Here is a 10,785-nt window from a genome sequence, read left to right on the forward strand (position 1 = left end):
GTGGGAGGCGGGGATCCATGCTGACCTTTTTCCTACTTGACCAATTCATGATTCCTTCACAGAGTCCGGTCTAGTAACTCACTTCCCTCAGGCTCCCAGGAACCTGGGCCTATGCTGGCCACATAGAGAGTGAGAGAGTTGAGGGTGCCAGTGGTTCCCTGAGTCTGTGCTCTCTTGGAGCTGGTTGGGGTGGGGCGGGGTAATACTTGTCCTCACTGCTGGGCACACCTGGAATAGCTGGGGCCATAATCCACGTGTAAAAGTCATGAGAGTAAAGAGCAGGTTGACCTTATTGGCTCATCGGGGAAGGTTTCCTGGAGGAAGTGGGTTGGTAAAGAGGCAGTGCAGGTGGAGAAGCCTGAAAAGATGACAGAGGCTGGCAGTGTTCAGGAAGCTGATGAGCAGATAAGAGAGAAGGCTTCAAAGAGCTACCAGCTCTGCCCAGGAAATGGTGTGCCTGCTTCCCCAGAGCCTGCCTGAGAAGCTGCCCTGCCTCACTGGGTTTCTCTCCCTGCAGACCCCCCTGTCCTGGCAAGAGCTTGAAGGTGAGCGAGCCAGCTCCTGTACACACAAGCGCTCAGCATCCTGGGGCAGCACAGACCACCGAAAAGAGGTAACTGCCCCTCTGACTCCCTGGCCAGGGCAGCTGCCTCTTGGTCTAGCCCAGCACCGTGGATGTGTCTGCTCCAGAGTGAACTCACATTTCCAGTTTAATTTGCCTTTTCCTAATGAGATGGCTCCTCATAGCTGCCTCCCAGCCTCCTGGTGGCCAGGCCTTAGGAGCTTGGCCAGCCCCTGCTGGTGCCCTCCAGCAGCCAAGCAGAGGGTGGGAGCTGCCAACGTTCTCACTTTACTTTGAGGCTGGATCCAGAGAAGCGGTTCAGAGACTGGAGAAAGACAGAGTGAGTTCCTGGGAATTGGAAGCCCCCACCTCATGCTTAACTGTTCATCCAGCCTTATGTTTCAAAGAAGAAAGAAACAGTTATACTTTCCCAAGCACTTTTTCCTGGCTCTCCCTCTCTCTCAGGAGGGCTCCTCTTGTTGAGGTTGAGTAGAGAAAGCCAGAAATTGGAATTCCAGGGCTCCCAAACCAGCTCCACCTGCCATGCCTTGTGGCAGCCCCTGAGAAGCCCAGCTCAACCTGTTTAGAAGGGGAGTAGCTTCTGCCTTCTTGGTTGCAAGGAGAGAAAAAATTTGAAGTGAATGCTGTACAAGTTTAAGGCTCTGGGAAATACAAAGTGTTCAAAGTTTGTAATCATCAGAGCAAGCAAGTTATTGACACTAAGCATGGAGTCATGGCATGAATGATCCCCAGCAGCAAATCAAAAGCACTTTCTTCATGGCCGTCATCATAAATTGTATGGCTGTGGGTAGCAGGTCTGCTCTCTGAATTCCATTTAATTTAGGCCCATATTTCAGTAGCTCTGCATCTCCTGAGCATTTCCTAGCCGAGGGCAAGTAGGTGCAGCATTACAAATGTGACAGGGATAATATCAGAATTGTTGCTGATAATTCATAACTGTTAGAGGATATGGATCAGGACAAAACCTGATATTCCTTCTTGAGCACCTGCTCCTTGCTCAATGCCGTCTGCTTGAAAATGGGGGGAAATCCTTCCATCCTTCCTGTCTCAGGGCCTTTGAGATAGCTGTGAATGTACTTTGAGGAGTGAATTAAAAAACACCATTTCCCATTTCTATTAATAGAATAGTATTCCATGCCTTTGGAATCTGTGAGAGACAAAAATGGTTTCAGCGTTATTTTTAATTTTTTGGAAACTGATCCATCTATGGAACACATGGTAATTTAAAAAAAAATCAAATCCTCTAGTTAAGAAGGTATCCAGCTTGCCCAATGAACCTATCCTTGTAGTCCTGAACACCACTGAAGTGTTGTGAGATGGAAGATTAACTTCCATCCCCCTTTGATGTATTGTCATGGCCTCTGGCAGGAGCCACCCCTCAGGGAGGAGGGACCCAGTACAGTTTTGCTTTGCTTCACCTGCCTCTCCTCTCTCCCTCTCTGGGCTACCAGATTACCAAGTTGAAGCAACAGCTACAGAGGACGAAGCTGAGCCGCAGTGGGAGAGAGAAGGAGCGGGGCTCCCCACTCCAAGGGGACCATGCTGTGCGGGGAGCACTGAGGGTATGTTTTCCCCTCCTCCTCCCTCTGTCATCCTCCAGGGCAGGCCCCCCGCTGTGGGCAGATCCCTCTCAAGTCAATAGCTACTGAGCCCCACCACATTGCATATGGTCATGAGGGTGCCAGATGAAGTCTTAGTGCAACCTTGGACTTGCCAAGTAACAGTGGAAGGGCTTCTTGCTGCTCTGAATTTCTCTCTCCTCCAGCCCAGCACCCTCGACAGTAGAGGCAGTGATGCTCCTGAGATAATAAAACACACTCTCGACCTCTCAAAGCCCTAACTGCTAGAGAAAGCCCCCCTGAATGAACCTGTTGCAATCTGTGACTGTCCCCAACTCCTCCTTTCCTCTCTTGGTTCTGCTGTGCAGACATGACTGTCACCCCCTGGTCAGAACTGATAACTGTATGGGGGCTTAATGATCGCTTTGTTTGCCTCCTCCTCAGGCATCCCCTCCCAGCTTCCCCTCAGGGTCCCCTGTCCTGCGACTCAGCCCCTGCTTGCACCGGAGCCTGGAAGGGCTCAACCAAGAGCTGGAGGAGGTGTTTGTGAAGGAGCAGGGGGAGGAGGAGCTTCTGCGGGTGAGTGGGGGCCGCATCCTGGATGCTGACGGCAGCATCTTGCTGAATCTGGACGTGGGGAGATGAGACTCTTGTTCTCTGAGGCTCACAGGCTGTGGCTACTTCCACAGAGCAACATGCACACTCCACCCTCCGGAGGGAACCCAAATTAAGCTTCTTAGACTTGAATTATTAACCACCAGAACAGCAGAGCTGGGTGGGTGTAACTGGGGAGGGCTTTGCGGTGGTGAGTAGAAAGAGAAGGTCCCCAGCTGGGAGCACTGGGTGAGGCCTCACTCTTTAGCTCAGCACTAGCTCACTGTTCCTGGCGTTCTTGGTGCCATCACCCTCACCCACCTGTGCCTCAGGTCAAGCGACCCCCTTGCCTTGTTACCACTTCCTTTTCCTCCATCTCCACCTGGTGACACGCCTTCATCCTTCATGCCCAGTCTCCTGTGTAGCCCTCTCCCTGCCCCACTGCCAGGCAGAATTATTTGCTACCTTTTCTGCCGCCTCAGGCACATTTTTATACTGACACAGTGCAATTGGGAAATGCCAGTTGGGCAGTAGTAATATAATTCTAGCAGTCACACTCCTCAGTTTATGATTTACTTCCTAGTTGATTTTTAATTTGCATATATGTAGGATTTTATACCCATCCAATCACATGCATACAACTTGGTGAGCTGTGAGTACAAGTATCATTGAATGTTACAAAGGGGGAGGGGGTATTTAGTCCTGATACTAATCTGCTTACTTGTCCTGCAGGGGCCTACCGTGGTTACAGAGCCGCTGTGTTATTCATCTTTGTGTTCAGAAGGTCCCTGCTCTCATGAGGCTTACAGCCTGGTGGGGGTGACACATTGGTGGAACCATAAAATAAATATGTAATCATAAGTTGGGCTGCAGGTGCTATGAGGGAGAAGAACGAAGTGCTATGGGAAAAATAGGAGGGGTTTTTCTTAGATTGGGGGGTGGTCGAGAAAATCAGAGACTTGAGACAATGGTGTCCTGTGTCACTGTATGTTATGAATCGAGGACAAGAACAACAGCATGCGGCAGACCCTAAGGGTCACTGCAGCTCTGCCAGCCTGAAGGGACAGGCCTGAGCATCGTGACCCACCCTCTTCCCTGGCAGATCCTGGATGTCCCTGATGGGCACCGCGCCCCAGCTCCCCCTCAGAGCGGCAGCTGTGATCACCCCCTCCTCCTCCTGGAGCCTGGCAACATTGGCAGCTCTCCCTCCATGCCCCTAGCATCCCCCCAGCCTTCTGGCCAGAGTGGCCGTGAGGAACACCGGGGTGCAGTGGAGGAGCTGGCAGCCATCCCCAACGACAAAGGTGAGTAAGCGGAGGAGGCCGAGGCGGCAGGGCCGACACAGGGGATGGGGGTCTCCATTCCCTTTTCCGCCTCTGATCAGTTTCAGGCCTGGCATTTTTATTTACTAATCAACTACAATATCTTTAGGAGTCATCTTTATTCTGTACATCGTGCTAGTAATAATAATGGTCCTCAATATAGATTCTTACTTACAATTTATATAAAGTCTCTGCACCTATACTTTTATTTAATCCTTTCTGTAATCCAAAGAAGCAATCCCTCCCATCCCATTTTTGGTGGAGGTTCAGCATGCCGAAGTGAAAGCCTGTGAGTCTGTTCAGGTGTTTGCGGTACCCTTTACCAGCAGTACCTATTGAGGTGTTGTGAATGACATAAAAGAAGAGAATGTGGTCTCTGGCTCAGGGTCACAGGGTTTGACCCAGATGGAAATCCAAGCTTTCTGACTCCAAATCTCCACTTTGTCCGGTGCCCTGCCTGCTTCACTGAGAGGGCGAGATACAGCCCTCCCTCCGCGTAACAATGATCCTTCCATTCTCTAGCGCTGTTGCCTGCATTGCCGTGAGGTAGGCTGGTCCAGGGCGTGATCTAACAATACACAGAGGCAAATAGAGCATGGAGTAACAAGGAATAAATGTGAGATAAATACAGATAAAGTCAATATTTGCAACCTAGGCAAAATGTATTCGCTGTGTGGAAAGCAAGAGGAATTTTATCCCACAAGTGGGGTTGAGTAAAGATTGCTTCTCTGAGTCAGTACAAGAGCTCTTCCTGGAAGAAGGGATAGATTTTCAAGACTGTGGAAAGGAAGAAGCTGTGGTATGTTGGCAGGCAGGGCGGTGCAGTCTTGGAAGAAGGCAGAGAGAGACAGAAGTTAAGACTCCTTTCAGTTTGAGACTGGGAGTTCCAATCACAGTCGACCTCCTGGGAAGATAGCATTGGTATTAGACCTGATTTTCCCATCAATTCAACTGTACTTTTTTATCCTGTATAAGAGCATATGTATTTTTGTGAGCTGTTTCAAAGATTTTTTTAAGGTAGAGTATATACAGACAACCTGGATTAGCATAACCGCTGCCCCCCACCCTACTGTGTCTCCCAGTCTCTCCCCTTCACACCAAGGCCTGCCCTGAGGAAAGCAGACACCTTCCTTCAGCCCCACTGGACTCAGCCTTGCTCTCTCTGCAGCCTCCTCTCCAGGCCACCCAGCCGTCCCTGAAGATGGCAGCCCATCTCCAGTCCTTGTCTTTGCCGCCTCCCCTCGGCCCAATCACAGCTACGTCTTCAAACGGGAGCCCCCAGAAGGCTGTGAGAGAGTGCGTGTGTTTGAAGAGGCCACGTGAGTACATCAGAGGGATGGGGCATGCCAGGGAGGGACGAGGATGGGTGGTTAGCCCGTGTTGTCCCACCTGACAGGCCCTTCTTCAGTCTCGGACTCTCTCTCGTCCTAGAGATGGTGTCAACTTCACATTATCGGTATTGCAGTTTTTCCATGATCAAACTTGTTGACATTACCTACTCTGAGCACTTAAATCTTTGCTTATCATTATCTCCATAGAAACCTGCTCTCTGCCCACATGCCAGCCACAAGCGCAGCAAGAGCTGGAAAGGAAAGAGATTTGAAACCTAAACCCTTTGTTTCTTCTATTTTTTTCCATCCCCCAGGAAGGTGTGAAAATTTGCTAGACCATAATCAGAGAGAGAGAACACACTAGTTCTCTTCAGGCAAAGACTAGAAGGGCCTCGTCCCCACTAGAGTGGCAGAGGGAGCCTGAGCAGCTTTCTGGTTGCTTCTGAGTCAAGTCTTCAGCCTGCAGCTGCAGTGGCTCAAGTGTCATGAACCCCTGGACAGAAATTTCCAGTCCTTGCAAGTAAGGACTCTGGAATATTCCCAAACCAGATTGGACAATTCAGAAGTCATTCTTCTGTGGATTTCTTTGCTACAGTTCCCTCCCATTAGCAGTGAGACTCGAGAGCCAACCTTTCCCAGTGCCCACATAGCCCCTCTTAGCAGGCACCCTGCTAAGAACTCCTTTCATTCCCCCTGCCACTTAATATTCATGGGGGCAGAGCCACCGTGGAAGTTGTGGTTTCGATGGCAGTCAAGAAGTTTAGTCATGTGTGTGCATGGAGAGTTAGCTAGGACAGGGTTTTGGGCCTCGATGGCTCCTTTTGTATCTCAGATGAGGGAGAAGTCCACCCAGGGTAGTAGCAGGTGGTACATATATACCCAGAGAGGGAGTTCGGGGGAAAACCATGGCCACCGAGCATCTCCAAGTACGCTGGGTCGTCTGGGATGGAGTTGGGGGGAGAGGCCAGACTTTGTAGCCTAAGCAGACTCCGGGCTCTTGTACCCCTCCCCAGTCCACGTTGTGGTTGAGTCATTACAATCTGGAATTGCTTGTGGAAATCAGGCTGTTGCTTGTCTTGATTCTTTTGTAGACTCATAATGCCAGAGGAGGTCTGAAACCATCTCTTCTAGCTGCCTGCCCCCATGTTAACCCTTAAGAGTGATGGTGATCTGTCAGTTACTTTCTAAGATTTCCTAGGGTAGAAATTCTCGGCTCATTGGGATCTGTTCATTGTATGAACTTTCCTCTTGGGAAGTTCTTGTGTTTAGTGGTTCTTCTGTCACATTTTCCTCTTCCTAGCTGCCCACCCTGTAAGATGGTCTGGATTTCTCAGGGAGGGAATCAAGCTGTTCAGGGTCATGCTGGTTGCCCTCATGTCCTTCGAGCGTTCTATGATCCCCTCTGGGTCACCTTCCTCATGTGTGCATGCACACACTGAGAGCATTCCCTCTCCCATGCATTCTCCATCCCTCCATAAAGTGGGATTCTTTTTTATTTTTTTAAATTATTTTGTTTTGTTTTGTTTTGTTTTTTGGTGAGGAAGATTGGCTGAGAACTAACATCTGTTGCCAATCTTTCTCTTTTTTGCTTGAGGAAGATTGTCACTGAGCTAACATCTGTGCCATTCTTCCTCTATTTTGTTTGTGGGATGCTGCCACAGCATGGCTTGATGAACGATGTGTAGGTCCGTGCCGGGGATCCAAACCTACAAACCCCAGGCCACTGAAGTGGAGCATGCAAACTTAACCCCTAGGCCACTGGGCTGGCCCCAAAGTGGGATTCTTTAAACCCTTTTCAGTCAGGGCACACCTGCCACTGGAGTCCTCTGGCACCCCAGGCCTTCACTTCTTTATATTTCTCACTCTGTGCCAGCCTCTGCCCTCATCCTCATGCCTTGTTCTTCTTCCTGGGTTTGGAATTATTAGAATGCTACAGTTAAAATGGCTATCAACTTATCAAGCTATACACTAAGTATATATATTTTCTGTATATATATTATACTTCAAGCAAAAGTTTAAAGAAAGGTCATTGGTGGGAACCACTGGTAACAGCTTCCCCGTCTTCCTGCACATTTGTCTTCTCACCTGGAATCCTCACAACCAGCACTTCTCAGGGCTGTTTCACCCTCGAAGTGTGCCAGACACTCCTCATCTTTTTTTATCAAAATGTTCCTTACTTTAGAACTCTCTGACTTAACCTCCTGTCATTTCCCCTACATGATCAGAAAGTCAAGGATGAGTCTGTCCACGATAAAGGTGAGACAGGTCAGGCCAAGAGCACATGGTAAGTTAGAACCGTGATCTCCTGATAAGCTCTGGCTGCCTTTCTCACAATGATTGCTATCCTTTCCTCCCAGCGAGGGTTTTGAAAATCACACCTTTCAAATATGCTCAAGAATGAGATTCTTTAGGCCAGTAGATTTCAATGGGGGATAATTCTTCCCACCAGGGGACATTTGGCAATGTCAGGAGACATTTTTGGTTGTCACAACTTAAGTGGGGTTGGGGGGGTGGGGCTAGTGTCGGTGCTACTGGCATCTAGTGGGTAGGGACCAGGGATGCTGCTAAACATCCTAGGATACACAGGACAGCCCCCCACAGCCAAGAATTATCCAACCCAAAATGTCAATAGTGCTGAGGCTGAGAAACCCAGCTTTAGGCCATAAAAAGTCTTAGAAAGTCTTTGCCTGAGTCTCTGCTTTCAGGTAAGTGGTCTGCCCCCAAACACTGTTCACTGATGAAATCTCTCAAATGAAAAGATCCCTTGGTTTCCTCTTCTAGAATCACATTGTCAGAAAGTTCTCCTTCCTGTCTAACATCAATCCCTCCTGTTCCTAGCTAAAGTAGATTTCCTGTTGTTTAGCAATATTTAACAAATGGGGAGCTGAGGGGCCTCAAGACTGGTTGTTGCTCAGTAGCCTTTCGTTTTTTGCTCAAGTTACCATCCTGTTTGAACAAAGACCCAGCTCCCTACTCCCTGATGCCATGACATCTCTCATCCCTTCTCACTGGCTGTTTCCGTGTGTGTGTGTACACATGTATGTCTATGTGTCTCTCTCTCCATCCTCCAGGTCCCCAGGTCCTGACTTGGCCTTCCTGACTTCCTGTCCCGACAAGAACAAAGTCCACTTCAACCCGACCGGCTCGGCCTTCTGCCCCGTGAGCTTGATGAAGCCCCTCTTCCCCAGCATGGGCTTCATTTTCCGTAACTGCCCCTCGAGCCCGGGGTCCCCCCTGCCCCCTGCCAGCCCCAGGCCACCACCTCGGAAGGATCCAGAGGCCTCCAAGGCCTCCTCGCTGCCGTTTGAGCCGTGGCAGCGCACCCCGCCATCAGAAGAGCCCGTGCTTTTCCAGAGCTCCCTGGTGGTCTGAGGATACCACCCCCGCCACTTTACTGTGGAGACCAGTGCCTTGGTGGCAGGCCCCTCCCTAGCTCCCCTGAGGAGGGGGATGAAGGAGTCCTTCCCTCTCGGCCTTCGAGCACTTTCATTTATTGTGTCAAAGCCCCGGGTCCTCTTTCCGATGGACACTGGCCCCTCCAAATGTGAGGGGACCTGCCTTCTCCACTAGCAGCTGGGCAGCTCACAAGTCACACCTGTGTTCTTGCCACCTCTCTCACTTGGTGGAAAACTCACCAGGAAGATCTTGGGTCCCCCACTCCTGAGTGTGAGTCCAAAGGACTATATATGGGCCCCTTGTCCTTGTCATGGAGCAAGCTGACCATGATGGAAGGAGAAGGGACACCACAGATTTCCTCCCCTCTCCTCCACAGACACAGCAGAGGAGACCCGAAGATAGATAACCCCGTCCTCTCAGCCCTCACCCACATGCCTCCCTCTCATTGGAGGAGCTGACCAAAGCAGCCCTAAAGGGCCCTAACACTTGACCAATCCAGCTGCTGGCAGAGGGGGAACCAAGTGTTTTCCCAAGTGGCATTTTCATCTCGCTTTCACCCTGACTAAGATTGTCTTAAGCAGCAGCCCAGCCTGCCGGCCCCAGGTGGGTAGTAGGGGAGAGGGAGAGCTGGCATTCCTCCAGGTGGCAAGTGGCAACTTGACACCCTCCACCTGCCCCAGGACTGGGTTGGATTAGAAAAATGCCTATTTTTCTTGTATCGATGTAGAAACTCTATTTTCTCCCAAAGACACTATTTTTGCAGCTGTTTGAAGTTTGTATATTTTCCGTACTGCAGAGCTTACACAAAATTGAAGAATGTTAATGTTCAAGTTTTCTTATCCTGTGTTTAGAAGTTGTTTTTTGCAGATTTTGGTGTTAATAGACCAAATAAATAAGTATTCCCAGCAACTTGAGGTTCTGTTAAATTTTTTGAGGGGAGCGGGAACAGGATGGAGATTGAGGGTATTATATTGATCACTTCATCCTTGTCTTCAAGAGGAGCCTTTATGTAACACATAATGACATGGGTGTGGGTGTTGTGTGGATGGACATAGAGTCCCTGTCCGCAAGCCACCAGGCCTGGATTCTTTACATGGACGTATAAACAGTGGGTCCATGGAAAAGCTGTCCAGAATGAAGAGTGTGTGAAAGTGGGGGAAGGAGTCAGTGGGGAAGTCTTCCATTCTTGGGGGAGTCTGGAAAGGTTCCCTAGGGAGACTGAATTTCAGAGAGGAAATGAAGGTGACTGAGGGGGAGACAGGTTGACATTGTGGTTGTTCTTGGCACTGGCAAAGGGAACAAGACCAGGGAATGGCGTTCAGGCTGAATCTCTTAAGCACAGTTTTAGGGAAACTTTAGCTCCTTTTGAGTATTCTTTCCATCTCAGTGAGTACTCACAAAACAGAGCGCAGAAGAAACTGTTCTTGTCCTTTTGCAGGCACTCAGTTTTATAGTGCCACACCTGTAAGAGCTCTCAGGCTCTGGGGCAAAATGGGAATAACCATCCCAACATTCTGATGGTGCTTTGCAATTTACAAAGCATTTTCACAAAAAGACACATTATCCCCATTGTATGGGTGAAAAGCTGACTACCTCAAGGGCAGTCATAATAACTACAATTGCACCTATCTGCTGAGACCTCAAGAAAATTCCAAAGCCAGGCTATCCCAGCTACCATTTATTGACTTGGTAAGCATCAGATACCTTGTTAAGTGCTTTACATAAAATGTCATTGAAATAACAGCAACCCAAAGAGAAATGTGGTAAAGCCCTCTGTACTAATGAGTGAAGGACAGAAAGATAGAATTGTGTCCCCCAAAGACACAAATATGAAGTTGGGGAGCTAGGATTGGGAACTAGATTATTTGAATCCAGTGCCCATGCTTCTAATCACAGCACTCTCCCACTTGTATTATATTCCCATTAATTTCAAATGAGGAAACTTGACTCAGAGGTCAAGTGAATTGTTTGAAGTCCTAGCTGGTAAAGAGGCAGAGGTG

The 10,785-nt window shown here is 49.3% G+C and overlaps 1 protein-coding gene across 1 annotated transcript in view; it reads left to right on the plus strand.

Annotated features, from left to right (window-relative positions):
• Window positions 1-9,694, plus strand: part of FAM117A (family with sequence similarity 117 member A) — a 41,571-nt gene extending 31,877 nt beyond the window's left edge. The window contains exons 3-8 of the mRNA XM_046675999.1: window positions 518-613; window positions 2,035-2,145; window positions 2,587-2,721; window positions 3,839-4,040; window positions 5,227-5,377; window positions 8,461-9,694. Coding sequence (XP_046531955.1) covers window positions 518-613; window positions 2,035-2,145; window positions 2,587-2,721; window positions 3,839-4,040; window positions 5,227-5,377; window positions 8,461-8,761 — 996 coding nt within the window. The 3' untranslated portion in view covers window positions 8,762-9,694. The remainder of the gene's footprint in view (window positions 1-517; window positions 614-2,034; window positions 2,146-2,586; window positions 2,722-3,838; window positions 4,041-5,226; window positions 5,378-8,460) is intronic.
• The last annotated feature ends 1,091 nt before the right edge of the window (window positions 9,695-10,785 follow it).

The sequence above is a fragment of the Equus quagga genome, chromosome 11, assembly GCF_021613505.1.
Source record: "Equus quagga isolate Etosha38 chromosome 11, UCLA_HA_Equagga_1.0, whole genome shotgun sequence".
In the NCBI taxonomy this organism is placed as follows: domain Eukaryota; kingdom Metazoa; phylum Chordata; class Mammalia; order Perissodactyla; family Equidae; genus Equus; species Equus quagga.